The 21,377-nt window shown below is 45.2% G+C and overlaps 1 protein-coding gene across 4 annotated transcripts in view; it reads right to left on the bottom strand.

Moving 5' to 3' along the window:
- The window catches only part of LOC135369969 (uncharacterized), a 44,864-nt gene extending 24,756 nt beyond the window's left edge, over positions 1 to 20,108 (bottom strand). For 2 of the 4 annotated variants that reach the window (XM_064603597.1, XM_064603622.1), the window contains exons 1-6: positions 20,014 to 20,108; positions 19,479 to 19,571; positions 8,834 to 8,934; positions 7,547 to 7,597; positions 6,201 to 6,663; positions 4,183 to 4,321 (exon numbers count right to left, since the gene is read on the bottom strand). In XM_064603597.1, the coding sequence (XP_064459667.1) occupies positions 4,183 to 4,321; positions 6,201 to 6,663; positions 7,547 to 7,597; positions 8,834 to 8,873 (693 nt within the window). In that variant the 5' untranslated portion in view covers positions 8,874 to 8,934; positions 19,479 to 19,571; positions 20,014 to 20,108. Of the gene's footprint in view, positions 1 to 4,182; positions 4,322 to 6,200; positions 6,664 to 7,546; positions 7,598 to 8,833; positions 10,215 to 19,478; positions 19,572 to 20,013 lie in introns of those variants that run through there. The other 2 variants (XM_064603614.1, XM_064603605.1) reach the window with 2 other exon arrangements.
- Positions 20,109 to 21,377: the final 1,269 nt, after the last annotated feature.

Genomic DNA, 21,377 nt, shown 5'->3' with positions numbered 1-21,377 from the left:
CACGGCTTTGAATTCTTTTCCACGCACTGTCAGCTATGTTGGCTTCTAGTGCTTGGGTTCAGTTCCGGCGGGGATTTTGTTATTTTGTAGTTAAAAATACACAAAGTTGGTGGCGACGACAAAAATCGCTTATAGTCTTGCGGCTATTGCGGCATTTGTGTACGAGATTGTGACATTGTGACATTGAGATTGTGTACATTGTGAGACGAGAAAGGCATCTCCATGTATCCGAGACTGAGCTCTATAATTTGGTATCAAATTTTGGGGTCTAGGCCAGGTTGCTGCCACGCATGGAGGCGTCTACAACACGTGACATTTGAAAAAATGCGGTTTTTGAGCGCTCATATCTAAAAAAACCCACCTCTAAAATTCTTCAAACCTCGTAGGCACATGCTTCCATATATGTTATTTGAGTGCACAGAAACCCGAAGGTTTTTTTCTTGCACGATAAAAGCTAGAGCGCGCCAAAGTTTCAGTGTCGGACTGTGGTGCCTGTAATGACCATGGAAGCGCTGCGACAAGTTCACTGGTCGATATTCGAGTTTTTCTTGAGACAGCGGACCGTGGTACCTGTAGTCTACCCAAGGAGATGTCCTTCAGTTAGTATAGAAGCATAGACAACGATTTCTGTGTCCGTCGGCGAGTACTTTGCGAAGACAGGAGCTGCCGCCTCTGCTAATGAACAGCGAGGAGAGTAACAGGATTAGCGCCACCCGCACTGGAGCCGTACCCGGCTTCCGGTACAAAACCCAAGTTAGTTAGTAGTCATTCCGAGAGTGCGTGGTTCCTCTAGCTGTTGCCAGGAGTGATTTCGTTTATAACAGATGTTTTGACACTGTTTCGACTCGCCGTCGCTTTGCCGTCTCTATCTTCCCCATGAACATGAAATTAAGAGCGTGTCTACTACGCGAACTGCATGAACAGGCAGAGACAGAAGGTACATTTTCAAAGGAACTTCGCCAGTGTATCTTCTCTGGACGATTCGTTGATGACAAACGTTCTGACGCCTGAACAGCATTGTAACGTGCGCGAGTCTGATTATCTTTGCTACAACTGCTAATGTAATCAATCAAATGTAAATAAATCATCTTTACCGGCATGGCCCAGAGAGCTGGATTTAAACACCTAATTTTCATGCACGTACCGGGGAAGCAGTGACACATACACTCAATCTACATTTTTCTATAGTGTCCTTGTGAAACCGTCGTGCTACTTTCAACGTCCTGGGAGAATATTCGGCAACTTGGGTTCTCAAATAGCACCACGAACAGCGCGGGCGGCTGTTACAAGAAAAACGTGACGATCGACCAGTTAACTTCTCGCAGCGCTTCCATGGTCATTACACGCACCACAGCCAGACACTGACATTTTGGCACGCTCTAACTTTTATTCTGCAAGGAAAAAACCTTAAGCTTTCTGTGCACTCAAACGTCGTGTACGGAAGCATGTGCTTACGAAGTTTGAAGAGTTTTCGAGGTGGGTTTTTTTAGATATGAGCCCTCAAATACCGCATGTTTTCAAATGTCACGTGTTGTAGACGCCTCCATCCGTGAGACCAACCTGGCCTAGAATTTGATATCAAATTATAGACCTCAGTCTCCGCTACATGGAGATGCCTTTCTCGTTTCACTGGTATGTACACAAGTGCCGCAGTAGCCGCAAGAATATGAGCAGTTTTCGTAGTCGCCACCAACTTTGCGTATTTTTTGGCTGCAAAATAACAAAATCCCCGCCCGAACCGAACCCAAGCACTGGAAGCCAACATAGCTGACACTGCGTGGAAAAAAGTTCAAAGCCGTGAACGCGTTAGTTGGACAGATATTGAACGTCAAAATCGCTATGCCTGAAAGCGCGCCGGACCTGCCATATTCTTGCGGATTTTTTTTCTTCTCGGGAACTACGGAGACTAGAGAAAAAATACTTGCTCTCCCGTTCTCAGTCTGAGTCAGGCTACAACATATATTTTTTTCAATAAAAATCACTCATGGTGTCCGGACCACCTTGCCTGAGTTGAGATGGAATCACCTAGGTTCGCCTGTTGTCATACACGTTCAACTAAAAGCTACGGAAATCACGACAGGTTCATCAGGAGATACACATTGCAATACTCGTTATTTGTTGTTATTTGTCCCAAATGTTTACCAACGTGCATGCGCACTGGTGAGATTTTGTCGCCTGCATCTCGCCCTCTCTATTCAATGAAGTATGTTTTTGTTTTTGCAGTACGGTAATATCACGTATAGATATTGGCTGCTGTAGATCCCTTGGGAGATGCTTTGACATGACCTGTCCGAAGCACGATTTCTTTCCACGACGATTCGGCAGTCGCAAAAGCGGCTCTAGCTATACTGTCCTCATATCAGACGAAAAATGTTTGAAAGAAAAGGTGTGTTGGATGAGTACAGATCAGATGATAAAGTCATTGAGAGAACATAAAGAACGAGTCATACAGAAAACGATGTTCCTTAGTGCACATTATCCTTCATACGTGTCGTCGGCTGTAGGGAATTGCTCAAGATCTCACTCTCTTTTTTCACTTTAAGGTGGTATTCAGATTTTTTAAGGGTGATGGTAACTATATAGGTTTCCCAAGGGCGTGCATAATGTCGCCAATGTAAAAAGCAACTAAACAACTTGGGGGAATAATTGTAAGATATTTCACGTACGTACCATGGGGGCGGATTTACTTAGGGAACCTCTGCCTTTGTGTACAACGCAGAAGACATGAAGATCAATGCGAAGATACCCAGAAAACATTCCACATAAAAATAATAACCTGGAGAAATGCAGCCTACTGCACGAAAGTGTTGAATGTAAAAGTACGATGCAAACGGGGTGGTGATAATCTGGAGATGACATTCCTTGAGATTGATGGAGGATAACAACGAACAAGAAGCAACAGGACAAGTCTCATAACAAGCGAAGAGAAGTTCCCTTCACAGAAGCATATAATAACTACATAAAAGGGAGTCATGTTGCTTCTTGTCCGTCGTTTTTGTCCCCCAATCTCAAGGAATAACATCTCCACGAAATTATTGTTTTGTATATTAAATAGTTGTTTTCAACTGTCTTATTTTAATTTCTACCTCCAACCTTTCTGTAGCAAAGCAAACCAAGGTGCTGCTACAACTTCCTCTCGATGAAGTCCAACTGAAATGGTAATTTAAAACCGTATGTGCTACTTCGAGTTGACGAATTTTGCGTTTGGAAAAGTTATCGCATCGATGTAGCGGCATGAAGTTTGGAGCAGAATAGGCGCTACACAAAATAGCCCAAGCAATTAGTATCCACATACAGCATCTTACGGACGCACACCCCTGTCTTCGCTTGGCTATGGTCTGAGCAAGTGTAAACTTAATCTTTATAGCATCTGACGCCCTCTCCCGCAGGATTGTTAAGCCATATATGTATGTTTCCTGGCATACCACACGACAACATGGTGGGATTTACTAATCGGAGACCTGATCAGACAACTTCGCGACAGAGCCCTACGTCGAGGCGATTAAAACGCTTTGAGAAATGAACGAGATGCGGCGCTTTAACGTTGAGCAGTGTCGGCACAACAGAGGATAAAGAAGCTTTGCAAAATTACACAAGCTCGCCGTCAAAATTTGCTTAGCACAGAGCAACTGATAGGGAGAAGGTGGTTATTCTTTGGTCTTTATCCACCTCGCGGCAGGGATATGTTGTGACGTCTGACTCGTCGCTGCGCCAACCAGGACACCTGAACTGAAGCGGAAGCCATCGCTATTATCAGCGGACCCCTGGGCGCCATGCTGATGCCTGATGCAGCCTGCCAATTGATCGTCACGTTCTTTTAATCGACTGTTTAGCATAACCATCAGAATCACTGGTCGGTAGCGTATACGGCCGCCTACCATACGGTCATCATAACTAACTGCAACACGAGGAAGTGTCTAAAGGGCACAGACTTCATCGACAATCACGCATGTCTCCTCCCGTCTTGCACTGTGAAGAGCGTTGTGGGACAATACGTTGTCGGCCCCCCTGGGGGCGCGACAAGAATAGAGTACCTTGCTAGGTGTTGTTCAGCCGTGACAACATAAGATGCCTTCAAGTTACGCTCCTCCTAATGGCCAAATTCTCTCTAGAAACAGCCCCGGCATGACCCTGCCCAAAGGCATTTGCGAGCACGACAAGGCGGTATACTCAATGTCTTACGGGGAGAAGCTCGATGGCTTTATGTCTTGTTGGGTAGGGCATGTTGAGGACACCGTGATGACGGATCTTCTTCGGGCAGAGCTCATTGAAAGCCTCCGTCTTGCTTCTTTGGATTGTTCGCTTGGCGTTATCCAAAGACCTGAAAGGCGTTTTTCTAATTTTCATCAGCAATAAACGATCATGCAGCAGTTTGATGCCGTTGATGATTTGCAGACGATAGCCAAAAGAATGCAAACCTTGCCTAAGGCACATAGGTTTCCCTTGCCTGTTGCCTAAGACACGCAACTTTGTCGCAAGGCTGACAGCTGGTGGGATGGTGATAAAAAATGGTGGGTGGATGCAGTGCTGGAGGAACTTTAGCTTTAACTTGGAGGAACTTTAGAATAACGTTAGCTTTCACTCGTTACATTTCAGTTCGAGCAACTCATCGAGGAACGCCGTTGCGTCTAACGTAACTTCGTAGCTTGAACTAAATTTCAAGTTCCTTTTGTTCAATTTCGATGCACAAGTAACACGAGCCGTCTCCAGTCTCTGTATGATGAAATGTCAGTCATGTGAGCGCTTGTTTCACGCGCACGGCGACTTCTCGTTAGTGTACGCTCCCATGTTGTAGCGCGACGAAGTCTACGAATTCAGTTTTTCCTGTGTATTGAGAGACCTAGATGGTTCGTCACTGGGCGATTAGTGTACGTCTCATAGCGGAAAGTGCAGCGTTTTCACGAAATATACAGAGAGGATGGCGACTCGTCGAACATAAAATTCAGATGCCTGGCTTTGTTCTCCGTTGATGAGGTGATCAGGACATCAACATGATCAAACATTCTAAGAAATTACATAAAGTTACGGATTATTTCATCGCTCTTAAGAGTGGTGTGATCTTGATGCATGGAAACAACTTCTTGCAGTAGCCACTGTGACACATAGAGCTGATCTAATTATACGAGAGTTCGTAGGTCTAAAATAATATACGTCAAGAACTACAGAGCGCATATTGCATAGCCAGTAACTAGAAAGGAACTCGCTACTTTTATAACGTGGCATAGCGAGATCATTTTCGTAACATTTCGTTGCATCGTTTACAGAGCAGCTTAAAGGAACTAAAGCGACGTTTTCTCGTCTTTGCTTGGCAGAAGAGACGTTCGTGAGAACACAGATGAAGTCTCATGTTCGGGAACCGAGCGATTTTCTAACCACACAATAAGAAATGTCGGCGCAGTTTCCCCTGAAGCCGTCTAGGACAGACACAAACCTCAATGTCACGCACTCCTTCCCGCTGCCGAGTAAACGACCGAGTAAACGAAGTACCGAAGAAGAAAAAAGACGATAAATAAATGCCCTTGGCGACAAGCCAGGGCGACCGTCACCAGGAGTTTTGCGGGGAGAAACTTGACCACGCCGCAGTACGGCAGTACGTCACCGATGACGTAATCGAACGCTGATGATTGGTCGACCCTGCTTTCTGTGAGCAGAGTGCAATCCCAACCTGAGGAGGCACTAGGACTATAGCGCCTAGCAGAGTCGTGTATGGGGAGAGTTGGGCCATTATTTGATCTTTTGTTCGGAGATGAGGGCTCGCCGTGACGTCATACCCGTCATCGTTTCGCCAACTTCACGGCAATGAAAGATATTTCAAAGGGGTTGCTAAGCTTCAAAATGACGACCTGGCCTCTACGCCGCCTGTCCCGTGACGTCGAATGACGCGCTTTAGAATAGGCTCATTGCAATGGCCAACCTCTCCCCTCAAACGGCTCTGCTGTCTTGTGCCCGAGAAGCGAGAGGAAGGAGGAACGTGAAGGAGAGGTTCGGAGGCGATGTCAACCGCGCGTGCTCAGAAAACGGAGCACTTGAGCAGAGGAAATGTTTAGTGATCAAATTTCTCTACAGGAGCAAGCAGTTTCCAGAAAACGGATAATATTATCCGTTCTGGAAATTTCGTAGCCCCTTTAACTTGTAACGAGTACCTGTTGTCAAATAACTTCCACTCTCTGGGAGTGTATGTCACTGAATGAAGAACTCACCGATGGTCGATGGAGAAGCCAAACTCTGTATTCTTTGAAGAATCCGATCGTTGAACAAAGAGTTCCGCCGTCGAGGGATCGAATCGTTTGCCGTTATTTCCTACGAATATGTCGTTGTAATAGAGGAGGTCGCACAATCCATCTTCTGGATATTGATGGCTCACTACACCGTATATGCCAACTGTGCACAGCAGGGTCATCTTTATCGGGCCCCGGGTCGTGGTCGTTGTCGTTGTTGTGGTTGTTGTAGTCGTGGTTGTGGTTGTAGTCGTGGTTGTTGTAGTCGTAGTTGTTGTAGTCGTGGTTGTTGTAGTCGTGGTTGTTGTTGTAGTCGTGGTTGTTGTGGTTGTCGTGGTTGTTGTGGTTGTCGTCGTGGTGGCAGTGGTTCTTGGGGGCGTTGTTGTTGTGGTCGTCTTTTCTGTGGGCGTCATTGTTGTGGGCGTTGTTGTGATCGTCGTCCTCGCTCCAGATTGATGGAGACATTCGCGTCATTTCCAATTGAAGGTAAGACTACAAACTGTATCTCATATGTGCAAAATTATACGGACTTTATGATATTGTAATCCATTTGCCGCACATTGTATTCTCCCAAAATATTGTTTCTCTAGAGATGATGAGATTCCTTGACATTCGGGGGGAAACAAGGGCGAACGAGAAGGGGGAAGCATCGGTCAGACAGCAACAAACCGGGTAGCCGTGCGAGGCATCGCAATCCACTATTAGGTTACTGTTTTTCTGTGGTGCGCGCATATAATAACACTAGTTTTTGGGTGGGGACGTGTATGAAGTCAATCTGCCGGGCGCCTAGCAACATTGCCCTTTCAAGGTGCATTTGTACCTTCTCGCCACAGCTATGGCAGACCACTCAACAGTGGATCACCTCAACGTGGGGTGGTGAGCGTAGACCAGAAAGTGCACATTGTGTTGCTAGGAGTCAGACAACAGCAACCCTGGGACGTCAACGTCTATTGGACAATTAGAAACCATCAGGTTTTACAGATTTACACACAGGACAACTGGTATCTGTTGCATAGTATTTGTCCAATGAATTATAGAACCTGCAGTAGTAGCGGCTAATTATCCAGCATCCCCTGTGCTTTTGTGCTTACATGGTCCCTTTAAGATTAGGAGAACCCGTGTTTCCCTCAGTTGCTTTATGATCCAGACACACAGAAGCCCAGGCCGCAGAATCGCCTTCTCCATACAACATGCTGTACACCGGCACGTACATCGCTCGCCAATAACGCAGCACCAACCAGGCACACGGGAAACGCTCTTCCGAGGCAATGTATGCCATACACCTCACACTGATGACGACTCTATGTCCCGTTTTGTTTCACACTCACCTGTATGAGAACCATAATATTCCGCCTCAGATGCTGCGGCGTCATCGGGACCTGCGTGAAGATCGAATATTAATTTTGTGCACGTCATCTGCAGCGACACGTATTTTGCCTGAGCCTCTGCAGCTACGGATGCAGCGTTGATCTTTAAAATTTGTGTATTTGCTGACTAGGCCCTTTTCGGAGGAAAACGCATACCCATGTAGATCGTTGGCCGACGGCGCACATAGTGGTATATCGACTGAAGTGAAAGAGCGAAGCTGGTGCATACTGAGGGCTGGACCCGGAGACGCGGAAGAAGAACAGGAATTCTCTCTGACACAGCTGTGACTCGGCTGTGTCAGGGAATATTCTGTTCTTCCGTGTCTCCATTTCAAGCCCTCAATAGTGGTATATGTTTGATAGATGGATTTCGGAGTGCGACCCTGCATTTCAAGAGCAGTTTCTCCTTGGAGACTCGACCTCAGCGTTCCATGCTCGATATTTTATTTACAAACGAATCGAGGGATTTTGTAAATCATTCCGCAACCGAAAACCTCGAGCGTCATTCTTGAACACATTTATGAGCATCCGCTGCGGTTTCCGCAGTGAGAACATTTTACACTCTTAAAAACCATGACACATTTCACACAAGTCGTGAAATTCACTCTCACGACATGCTGTCGTTCCTGCAACGCCTGGTAAAACAGTGACACTTGTTTTATAGATTGGGATCGGGGTGTTTCATTGCAACAGGTGATGTCCCGTACCTAGCAGTAATCTCGTTAAAGTATAACGGCGAGCCTTATAGGAGTAACTCAAGTCCTCAACACCCTGATACACGTACGATACTGCACTACGTCTTCCAACCGTGTTTCCTTTCAAGGAGCAGTAAAGTGCAAGTAGTTCTCCTCGTTCAATGAAAGCTGCCGTTACCTTGACAATTACACGAAAGGTACGATATTAATATGTTACGTCATTCATTGTCTGAGCGCGAAGGAAACTCCCATTTACGCTTTCGCTCTCCTCTCTTTCTCAGGGTGGTGCAGATAGGGTGCCCCATCATCGCGAGAAATCTGTCAGGGGGACCGACGAGTGGCCGCCCTACATGTTTGCTCCTTTTCAAAAGCAAGAGGAAAAGTGAAAATCCTTTCTTACGCTCTTAAATTAAGTACGACACAAAGGATGCCTTTCGTTAGCTTTGTACTTCTTTCGAGGTAACGACACGTTTCATTCCGCGAGGAGAATATTTTTTGCACCTTTCAGATTCGATCACGCCACTGTGTACATAACTTCAGTGAGTGCACTTACTAGTCTCACTTTCGGAACTCACTAGGAAGCCAGTGACCATGGCCCCGATTACCAGCAGAAGCCCAAGTAAACATGCAAGACCGATGACTGGGGTAGCCCACCTGTAACACAAATTACATCAGCACACAGCAAGCCTCAGCAAGAAGGTGCTTATATTGGAGGAGATATATTGCGTCAGTAACAGGAAAAAATAGACGGCTTTCTGGGCTCCTTTATGTCGCGGCAGTAGGCTGAGTCCCGCACAGAACGATGTCCCTTCAGGGTATTTTTGCAGGTTGAGTACTCTATGCAAGCAGGTCAACTGTCTGCTCAGCGGAGAAGTTTTGTGTATTTCCCAGCTTGCTTAGGGGGTTACGTCATTGACCCTTTCCTCTAATAAGAAGAAACGGAGCAACGCGAGACGCACTTGGTATTCCCTAAATGTGCTTCTTGAGGCCACTTTATGCAAGTAAATCAACTGTGTTCACAACTGAGAAATTTGCGTGTTTCATCTCGTGCCTAGGGTGACTCCATTGACCATTTTCACTAATAACGAGCTAGCGGTGCAAAGCGAGACGTACTGCTCGCGACACGGTTGTCTGAAATCGCTTGTCAGTAGCTCTGCAGCCAACATTTCCTTGACTGCCATCGAAAATTTTGTTACAATATTCTATTTGAAGGTCGACGATATGCTACACGTGTTTCTTATTCGAAATATATGATCTTGCAACACCTCGAGATTTGAGATGGGATGGGATTTGGGATGGGTCAACTGTCGCCGACGCCATGTTGATGCAAAGCGTTGGTCACGATGCGAGGGGGAAGACACGTGCGTACCGCGTCCTTCGAGGCTCCTTCGTCCTTGAATCCTTTTAGTTTGGTAACAATAAAACCTCCATTTCACAGGCGCTTGTGGGTGATAAGCCGGCGACCCTGGTAGATTACATTGAGCGCGACAAAAGTACAGGTCGACCAGCCGGTGAACTGCATCAAAATGGCGCCTACCTGCTGGCTGATAAGCGGATTTTGCTTGGATTCAGGCTTTTTGGGAAGTGCAACACAGACTCTGACGTCAAAACAGGCTCCGCCCGTGAAGCGGCAAATGATCAAAAGATGGCCAAACTCTCTCTATATACGGCTCTGACAACCGTGTCGCAAGCGGTACGTGGTCTTTGCTGTGTTGGGCTCCTTGAGGCCACTTTATGCAAGTAGATCAACTCCCTGCACAGCTGAAAAGTTTGTGTGTTACCCTTATGAAAATGAATTTTGCCTTTCTACAGACTTCTTATGTACTCTTTATTTCCTACATTGACAGTCTGTTGACTTTTACTTCTTGCTGATCAAGTCAACAGGAATTTCTGTTGACTATGTGTGCACTACCTGTGGGCTACATTATATATGTACTTTCTCTGACGGAACTTCCGTTGACAACGTGTACAAAGCTTGTTTACTGCAATTATATGTACTTTTTGAGACGGGTTATACAGGAGGTCCTGTTGAAATTCTTTTGACTTCATGTGCGATTATCCAGCAAAGCTAGGGTTGACCCTTGCTGTTGTTTTCTGTTCACATTCAACAGACCAGGGCCAACAGAAACAACAGATTTTCTTTAGATTTTTTGTTAACTATGTGTTGACATCATATGTTTACTTGCTGTTGACTTAGAGATAGTAAGTTTCTGTAGGCCACTCACAACAGAGATGCAGTATGATTTTCTATTGAATTTACACATACTTTTTGCATATCCCTTTCAAAAATGGCTGTTGGTTTTTGTTTACAATCAACAGACCAGAGTCAACAGAAACAGCAGATTTTCTTGAGACTTTTTGTGGGCTTTGTGCTGGCATCACATGTTGACCTATTGCGTTTAACTTTCTGTAGACCACTCACAACAACAAGAAAGGTAACATGCTTTTCTTTTGAACTTAGCAGACTTTTTGCATAAGGAACAACATGGAACGAATAAGGAAATTTAGCCTGTTTCATTCACTGTTGCATAAGTATAGTTTATTCTCAAGCGAGCAAAACCACTTTGTGCTAGAGTGCCTTTCAAACAGCGAGATCCTAGCTTCACACGTCCCTTACGAAAATAAATTTTTCAGGTTTATTGACATTTTTTATATCCTTTGGCCTCTTTCATTTGTTCCCACTTTTATTTCCCGTAGGTTATTATGAAACAAAACGGCTATAAATACCCTTTACATTTCATTTTTTTTCAAAATGTCCAAATATATCCAGAACAAGGAGTATCTAAACTTTATTTGGATTTCCTTTTTCGTCATTTTCAAGAGACATCATGAAATAGGAAACCAAAGGACGTACCTTGTTATATGCCACCTGTTGTGCCAAACTACAGAACATCAATAAACAAAATACGAGGTAGGGTATCGCCTGCATATAAACTTACATACAGATCACCTTTGCACAGGTGTAATTCTACGTCGAGTTTCCTTTGGCTATATGGCACGTACTTTCTATAGACGTCTGTTCGAAAGAACATCAATAGGATATTTGTCTTTTGTCTCTCCATAGAATTTACTCTGCCTGATGAAAACTGATATGGAAATTCCATTGACGTGTACCAATATAGCGTATAAATTTCCTGGCGATGTTGCAAATTGGCCATCGCATATCTCTTGGAATTCTGTTGAGTTCCTGTCGTGTGAAAGTGTATTGATGATTTAGTTAACCTTTGTTGACAAGCAACACGCGGCCATTATTGGCACAGGTGTGGCGATCATCGACGATAATCCTCTGCGCCATTCGCAATAGCCAAATTTACCAGTGCTTTCACGATGTCCACTTCTGAGCACGTAGCATGTAGAAAGACATACTTATTTATGCAAAGAGCATTACAGCTTGTCTTGTCAGATTCCGCAAATTCGGGACTCCTGCTTGCCTCCGAGTCATAATGAAGCGTGAGGTGTTTCAGCTTAATTGAATTACGCATACCTACAACACTGAAGTGGGGAATTCCTTGAAGTATCAACTCATCATAAAGATAACACCTGTGCTTATAACTGCAAGGTTACACATCAGTGCGTAATTTGCCATTCAGGTTCACATTGATTCAAATGGAAATGGCCATCTCACAGCGCAACAAATAACAAACAAACAACAACAACTTTATTTGATAATGATGATTGTGTTAGAAACACAGATGCTGTCTTGATGGTAGGTTTCATACTCCAAGCAATTCCTAACTTCAGTGTTGGTTGTATGGGTAAACCAATTAATCTGAGACACACCACCTTTCATTCTGACTCACAGGTAAGCAGGACTTTCGAATTTGCGACAAGCAGTATAGCTTATAGTATTTGTATCCCTTAGGAGGGCAATGCCAGTGCTTCATATGCCTTTCTAGCTCCACATGCTACGTGTTAAGAGGTGGACTTCCTGAAAGCACTGGCAAATCCTGAGGACTGGCCTCGATGATTCTGCACTTGTGTGAATGATAGCCAGAATTGGTCAGAATGCCAATGATTTGTTCCTTTATTTGTAGCTTTCTCCCACACTGCTGCTCTCATTTGTTTCCAAATTCCGCAAAATGCCCAAAACTGCCAACACAGCAATGCCCATGAAACATGCCTCCAACGTCAATAGTAAGTCAACAGAAGGACTTCAGAAAATCAATACACTGGCACCGCTTGATTTATGCAAAAGGATATGTAAATTCAATACAAAAGACATTGCCTTTCTGTTGGGAGCGGTCTACAGAAAGTTAAAGGCCATAAGTCAATAGAAAGTAAGCATATGATGTCAACACAAAATTAACCTGAAGAAAATCCGTTGTTTCTGTTGAGTGTATTAGGCAAAGAGTCTGTGTAAATTCAATAGAAACATATATGGCATTTCTGCTGGGAGTTGTCTACAGCAAGTAAGCGGCCATAAGTCAACAGGAAGTAAAGATATGACGTCAGCACAAAGTTGACAAGAAGTCCTAAGAAAATCTGTTATTACTGTTGACTGGAAACAAAAGATCAACAACCATTTTCATAAGGGCTTCACCTCGCGCTTAGGGGTGACTCCATTGACCCTTTTCACTAACAAAGAGACAGCGGTGCAACGCGAGACGTACGTGGCGTTTCCTGTGAAGGACTTCTTCAGGACACATTATGCAAGTAGGTCAACTCTCGGCGCAGCTGAGAAGATTGTGGCTTTCCCCGCGTGCCTGGGGTTGACTTCTTAAACGTTTTCACTAATAAGTAGATAGCGGTGCAGCGTGAAATTGACATGATCTTTCCTGTGAAGGGCTTCTTGAGGCCACTCTATGCAAGTAGGTGAGCTGCTGGTGCAGCCCTCAGTTGGTTCTCACCCTCCCCCATTGCTCGTGGCGCAACCTTCCCTCCCAACCTGCTCAAAGTTACAAGGCGCATGAGGTTTCTTCTGTGGAGACCCATGTCTGCCTACAAATATCACTTATCGTTAGTTGCCTTGTGAGCGGGCACAACATTGTTGTTTCTCAAACTGTTCCTCCTCTCATGTGCAAGGGCACACAGTCATAGCGTATAGGAGCTTGAGTTTCCTTTCCCTTCAAAGGAGTCTCGAAACTAGCTTTGACGACTCTTGAAATATAGCACACAGGATAAAACTTAAAAATAAGCATGTGACAACATTCTACTTACTCGCCTGCATGTGTATGAGGAAAAGATATAGCTTTTAGGCACTAAAGCGCAGAACGTAGTACAATAACCAAAGCCCACCTAACAAAATAACGCCTTGTCGCTAACTGACGTAGGCACATCCAAACAATAATCACAGTTATGCTTTCAGCGGTCAATCCCTAATGTAAATAATTTTGAATTTCTGTGACTATCTTGTGGAGTCCCTTTCCAGTCAACCAAGACTCAATAGAATATCAATGTGAATTGAGTTATTCCAAAAATAACTGAATATAAATTTATTGCACATTGCTCAATACAGGTTCCATTGCAGAGTTATTGCTTTCCTGTTGAACAGTGCTAAAGAACTGAATAGATTTTTTTTTTTGCAAAATGCTGAATAGAGGCTCTATTGCAGAGATGCTATTGATTTTCTGTGGAACATTAACAGTGTTCAGTTGGTTCAAAAACACCTCAATAGAATTGGCATTGCACGATTATCAATACACAATATATTGCAGAGTTACTATTGCTTTTTTGTTGAGATTTAACAGTGGCAATCCCACGAAAAAGTCATATGGAAGTTATGTTGTGCTGTCTCAATATAGCCCATAAATTTTCTGTTGAAGAACCGCATGGAATTTATATTGTCGGAACTATTTATATAATATTGACAGGTGTTGAAAATTGGCCACTGCAATCTGTGCAGCTCCTGCTGTGTAAAACGGTAATAATTTTTTAGTTAACCTGTCCTGAAGAACAACGTGTGCACGTGCTCTCACCTGGAAATCATATTGAAATTATGTTGAAATGCTTCAATATAACCCATAAACTTTCTGCAGAAAAACACTAGATTTTCGATATTCGGAGCTACTGACATATTTTTGACCAGTGTTGAAAATTGCCTTCCGTGTGCCTCTTGGAATTCTGTTGAGCTCCTGTTGTGCTAAAGTGTATTGATCTACAAGCGGGCCTGCAGAAGTCATCTCGCACAAACACTTTTCCTATAGGCGTTATCCCACAGTGAAGCTTACTGAGCGCTTATGCATATGAAGCGGGTGCTCACCCCTTCTGTCTTGCTCGCCCGTACCTGCAATGCAGATTCGAGTTAAAACGAAATTGGGAGTGCATCTCTCTAATAAATCGTATCGTAAATAATCGGCAAGCTCCTGCTGTAACTATAGAGATCCTTGTGCAGGGACCTTTCGGTACATTGCGTTATTCGGAAATCGTTTCAGACAGAACGGATTTATTCGCATGGGGTCCAAACAGGATTGTCCGCCATTTTGTTGGTTCAGGCCGTTTCGATCGTCATTCCCAGTTCACGGCTCATTTGATATTTCTCAGTTACTGTACTCCGCGAATATTACATGTGGCAATTAACGAGCGAGAACTGAAACTAAGGTTAGTCGGACTTACAACGGTCGTGTCGCCCCTCTAGAGGGGCAACGTGAGTGTTATAGAAATATGTAACCGTACGGTAGCGCCCTCTCTGCCTTCTGTGCTTGTAAACCATACAGTAGCGCCCTCTCCGCCTTATTTAAAAACAACAACAAAGAGTGTATTGTCTGATGTATGAGCGGCAGCGAGAACGCTCACACAGAATGGCGAGCTTTGACTACTCTGTTCTGCTTAGTCAACAATAAAGTCATCGCATTATCAAGTATTACATGGTGTCAGAAGTAAACCCGTTCGTCAGTCAGTATGGCAACGTTTTTGAAACAGGTACGTGCCTTTGAGACCACATCAAATCGGGCCGAAGCGTGGTCGGCGCCGGGAATATGAAACCTACGAACGCGCGCTCAAGTATGAAAAGAAGACGATGACACGAGAATCTCCCTCTTTCTGCACGTTGGGGGAAAGGAATTGAGCAGTATTTACCGAACATTGGAGTTTCCGCAGCAGACGGGTGCGCAATCTACGCAGCAATCGAGGACCATGAAGAATGTTCTAGGTGCGTTCGACGCTCCACTTCAAGGCGTACAGAAACCTTACGCATGCATCCTTTGTCTTCAACAATTTGCGTCAGAAGGCTGATCAGTCGTTTGATAAGTTCCTCATGGAAGTGAAGCTTCAAGGAGAACTTTGTGAATTTGGGTCTGCCTATGAACGCAACCTTAAAGATCGCCTCATACTTGGCATCAGAGATACGGTGCTGCAAGAATGCCGACTGCGAGACGCATCCATTGCTTTACAAAGTGTAATCCTGCAATGCAAGTCCGCAGAACTTTCGCGAACGCACTCGCAAACTGTCAGTTAACAAGTTGAGCATCACGTCAACTCCCTCCGTTCATCCGATGAAGGAGTGCGAAACAGCCGTTTGCCCAACAACAATCAAGACAGTAACCTGGGCTCACAGCAGACTGGCAGACGACCATGTGGACGATGCGGACGCAGCCATGCTCCACGAAGTTGCCCAGCACATGGACGAAGTTGCAGAAACTGTGGGAAGCTGAATCATTTTGCACAAGTATGCAGACAACGTACTCCGAGTCAACCTCACGCGCAATCCTTCAACAGGCAGCCTCCAGCTCATGAGAATCGCAACTACCAAGTCCAGGTCCTCACAAGTGACAACTCGCAAGGACGTCTCAATGAGTTCGTCTCCCTTGACGTCTTGACTGTCAGCACTCTAGAAGAATCTGATCCTGAACTGAACAAGTGACAGCAGAAGGGCACCCTCTCAGCTTTAAACTGGGTACTGGATCAGATGTAAATATGTTCTCAAAGGAAGTGGTTCGAGCTTGGAACCCGAGAGCTCCTGTTGTCAGGTCGCAGCGTCGCGTCGCCACGTACTCTGGTGAACAACTGCCAGTTGTAGGTGAAACAGTTCCCAACTGTGCTAATGGACTTAATTAAGAATGGACTTACGTGTCCCCTCACTTTTCTCGTCGTTGACCTCCCCTCTCAGCCAATATTGGGCCTCCAAGCCTGCTTAAAATTCAATCTCATCGAAAGGCTCTGTGAAGTTAAGGATGAAGCTTCTAGAACTCCACGCAGCACCGACACACCGGACAAGGTTGTCGACGAGTATGTAGATGTGTTCCAAGACATAGGAAGCATCCCAGGAACGTACAAGATTGTACTACGTGAGGATGTACAGCTATCAGTCTCATTTCATTGAAGAAAAGCTCAAGCAAGAGCTTGACAGAATGGAGCAAGAAAACATCATTGTCAAAGTCTCTGGGCGTACAGACTGGTGCAGTCCACTGGTCATAGTACCAAAACCAAATGGAGACATCACAATATGTCTGGACCCAAGGAAGCTAAACGAAGCTGTCAAAAGGCCCAACTATCACATTCCAACGCAAGAGACCCTGTTTGCAAAGCTTCATGGAAAGAGGTTCTTTTCATGAAAGAGGTTCTTTGGAAAGCTTCATTTTACCACTCATGGATGCATCCCACGCGTTCCACCATTTGCGGCTTGATGAAGAAAGTTCAAAATTGTGCACGTTCTCAACACCCTACGGGCGATACAGATTCCTTGTCATGCTTTACGGCTTGAATTGTGCGCCTGAGATATTGCAGCATGCCATTGATGCACTCTTCGCAGAAGTTCCCAATATTCATCCCTGTTTTGATGATATCTTGATTGCATCTGAGAATATGGAGGAGCACTGCCAACTACTTCAGCAAGTTCTTGATATTGCACGCAAAGCAAACCTCAAGTTAAACAAACAAAAGCTTCAACTCTCTGTGCCAAAGGTAAAATACCTTGGACATATCCTCACATCTCTAGGAATAGAACCTGACCCGCAAAAACTGCAAGCTATCTCGGAGTTTACCGCACCAACAGATCGACAGCAGCTACAGAGGTCCCTGGGAATGGTGACATATTTAACAAAGTTCATCCCAAACATGTCGGAGAAAACTTATCATCTCAGAGAATTTCAAAAAAAGGACTCTGAATGGGTATGGGATGCAAACTGTGAGAAGTGTTTCGAGTCTCTCAAGCAACTGCTTCCCGCATCCTCCCCCCGTCTTGTCATATTTCGATGTTGACTCGCCTGTAACCCTGTCTGCAGTTGCCAGTTCCTATGGACTGGGTGTGGTACTGCTTCAAAATGAACGCCCAGTTGCTTACGCTTCGTTGTCGTTGACTGAAACGCAAACGCGATACTCCCAGATTGAAAAGAAACTATTAGCTGACGTGTATGCCACAGAGAACTTCCACTACTTCACCTACGGCAGAGCCATTGATGTACAGACAGATCACAAGCCACTTCTCGGGCTCTCGCAAAAGCCATTCAGCTCAATATCGCCAAGACTGCAACGGCTCTTGCTACGCCTGCAACGATATCAAGTACACCTCACCTACGTCCCTGGTAATGAACTAGTTGTAGCGGACGCCTTGTCCCGTGCCCGACTACAGAAAGTGGTCGCTGAAGAGCCTTACGAAGATGCAGCCCAGTTGTGCCTCCTCGTTCAAGCATCTCGTGACACCTTAAGCTCCATCCGGGACGCTACATCTAAAGACGCTGAACTACAAAGAGTGATACAGTACTGTCAAGAACGATGGCCACAGAACCATCATCAGGTGGAGATTCTAGCCAGACCGTACTGGGAATGTAGGGAAGAGCTACACGTAAATGATGGACTCCTCTGTAGCGGTCAGCGGCTTGTGATAGCACAAGAATGCAGAAAGCATGCACTAAGCACTGCATGAAGGGCATCGTGGTACATCTGCTTGCAAGTCTCGGGCCCGAGAAGCTTTGTATTGGCAAAAGATGTCCCACGACATTGAGATGTTAGTCCAGCAGTGCACAACATGTCAAAGACATTCCAAAGAGAATGCTCAGCAGCCACTGCTTGACGTTCCACTACCATCCCTGCCTTTGCAAAAGCTGGTACTTGATTTCTTCTAACACGAAGGAAAGGGGGGGAATATGTTTAATGCAAAGGAAGGAAAGACCTACTTGTTGATAATCGACTACTGCTCGAAGTTTGTTGAACTGAGTGAAATGCCAAGTACAACTGCGCGAAGTGTCATAAGTGTCCCCAAAGCTTTGTATACACGGTTTGGTGTTCCCTCAGAGGTCACATCCGACAACAGCCCTCCCTTCAACGCTACCGAGTTTGCGTTGTTCAACAAAGAATGGGGAATAAGCCACATGACCTCAAGCCCGTATTACACACGGTCAAATAGACTGGTTGAAAGGTGTGTTCAAACGCTGAAGTCCACCTTGACACAGACACTGGACAGTGGCCAAGACATTCATGTTGCATTGTTGGATTACCGAGCAACACTGACAGCGTTCTTGCCATCCCTGATGGGACGCAATGCATCCCTGATGGGAAATGCTGATGGGACGGAAAATCAGAACGCTACTGCCAACGCATCCAGATGCCCTCAAACCCAAGTACCGTTCACAAAACCATCACTTGGGGCTACGTCGCAGACAAGGAATGCAACACCGGCATGGTGACAGAAACACAGTTACACTGCCTCCACTGTCAGTCGGTCAACCAGTTTGGGTCCGAGATGGCAAAAAATGGGCACAAGCCATGGTCAAAGAAGTAGGGCCCCAGCCTAGAAGAACAGAGTTCACTTAAGACTGCGTTATGGCAGCTCCAGTTGCAACGCCAGTGAACAAAGAAGTGCGGAACAATACTATGACACTTTTGTGAGCAGAGTACCTCTGCCACAATCTACGTCCGTGCAGAGTGTGACTAATCGAGCCAGAAGTCCGCCTCCTGTTGTGACTAAATCCCTGTGTGTAGTAACAACACCTGCAAGACTTTGTGTTTCGCTAATCACCCTTCAGCGTCCTTAAAAAAAACAAAAAGTAAAGGGCGTGTTATAGAAATATGTAACCATACAGTAGCGCCCATCTCTGCCTTCTGTGCCCTTTAACCATACAGTAGCGCCCTCTCCGCCTTCTTTAAAAACAACAACAAAGAGTGTATTGTCTGATGTATGAGCGGCAGCGAAAACGCTCACAGAGTGGCAAGCTTTGACTGCTCTGTACTGCTTAGTCTGAAGAAACAATAAAATCATCGCATTATCAAATATTACAGTGAGTAATAAGCTCGTTGCTTGCAAGAATTCGTTGAGGTGTACGTACCGGCGGTTTCGATGTGCGATCCACCAACGCCCTCCACTGCGGTCTCGGTGAACGCCGACTGGTCGTACATAGACATTTCGGACTCTGATGATTCTGGGAAGATTCAAAGATTCTCAACAAAGGCTCTCATGACATCCAGTAGCACACAAACAAAAGCACACCGAAAGGGTCACAGAAAGTTACGTCGTCCTGAACTTATTCGACGGATTGTGCCACCTTCCTGTGGTCTCGTCTTCGTGACGTTCTCTGTACTACCTCCTACTTTTACGATAATACGCTACACTACACGGCGCCCTGATACGACCCTACTATTGCTATAATAGTACACAACAGCATTAGCATTGACGTGGAACCCGGATATTTTAGCGGAGTAAAACAACGATGTAGTGCAGTAAAACAATAAATGTACTTTGATTTGCTCGGAAAAGCATGTCGTCAACAAGGCCAGGAAAATCGTGGATTGGCCTACTTGAAGCCACGCCTGTCCATTAAACGTTAGTGGACACCTTGTACAGTGCGTAAATGTTTCGCTCACCGTAGGCCATTGCTTGTACGATTCAACAGGAGACTGACAGGATTTCATATACGGCACTCCGAGCAGCGTTTCAAGATGGTTCGATATGTGCTGTGCGCGCGCTATTGTGCCTCTTCTACCTTGGATCGGATTGCATCTTCAGAAAAAGGAAGAAACGAAACTCTTAGCTCTCTATCTTCGTTGTGATTACGGGGATTAGAAAGAGCTTAACAATGGTCAACAATTGGGACGAACCTGGTAGAGTAGATCAATCTTCTACAGCCCCAAACTCTGTTGCAATCTGCACGCTCCAAATCCGTACAATACTTAAGCGATGCTGACGGCTACGTCTTGGCAACAACGCATGAGCACGACCTGCAGGACAAGAAACCTACTGGATATTTTTCATTTATCCTGTAATCATCGCCTGCTTTGTCGAGCACTGCTCCCTATTTTAATGTCCGGACCTTCCACCACTGTTTTTAACACCTGTATTGGAAAACTTTCCTCATATCACTCATTGGATCACTCATGGATATATTTGGGGCGATATTTCTCGGCATCAGTGGTACTTGAAGTGCAGTAGAAAGTACGATAGTGTAGTTAAATGCACATAAACAAAGCAATGTACATGAAGTAAAGTACAATGTGCTGAGAAAGGTATACACTAAACAGACTATCGTATCCTTTGCGGTCGATTCTGATACTACAGTCCCATTTTCTCATTGTTCATCACCGACAATGACGTCGAAAATCCGACGCGAATTAGTAGAGTTGTTGCTGTGCAATTTAATGCAACGTATGGGAAGAGCAGATGACGGATGTTGAGAGCATTCCGGAATTCACTCCCTGGAAATCGGAGAAAACGTCACCTGGACAAGGCCAATCAGTGAGCGCCCTTTGGTGCGGACAAAGCGAATCAGGGAGCAGCAGAGACACCTTGGCGTCGGACAGCCGGGCGAGAGTGATGACCTCTGCAGATCTCAGAGAGGTCTCAGATCGGCTCCCGGAATGCCGTTTCTGGTTAGCGTCATACGTGTCTGTACAGGCAGGAGCGCAACATCGTGTTCCACGGACCATGCTCGGTGTCAGCATACACACTGGTAAGCGAAAGTTGGCGTATCTACCGACCTTTCACTTAGTATATTGCGGTGCGAATACGAACCATATAATTTGGTCAGTGGTTACTCTTCAGTATGAAGTGGAATAGATGGCGGTTTTTCCGTTTACATCTGTATTTTCCCCCGATCAACTCGTCGATGTATCGCTTGCAAACGTATGAAAAGGACAATTCCATTTTATTTTAGACACGAAACTTACAGGATATATTCTATTTGTTGTCTTTGCATGTCCAGTTCGCTACTTTGTACTTCATGGGAAACTAC

The sequence above is a fragment of the Ornithodoros turicata genome, chromosome 1 (assembly GCF_037126465.1).
Source record: "Ornithodoros turicata isolate Travis chromosome 1, ASM3712646v1, whole genome shotgun sequence".
Taxonomy (NCBI): domain Eukaryota; kingdom Metazoa; phylum Arthropoda; class Arachnida; order Ixodida; family Argasidae; genus Ornithodoros; species Ornithodoros turicata.
Note: the sequence above shows the minus strand (reverse complement) of the source record. Positions and strands in the feature narration are given on the sequence as shown.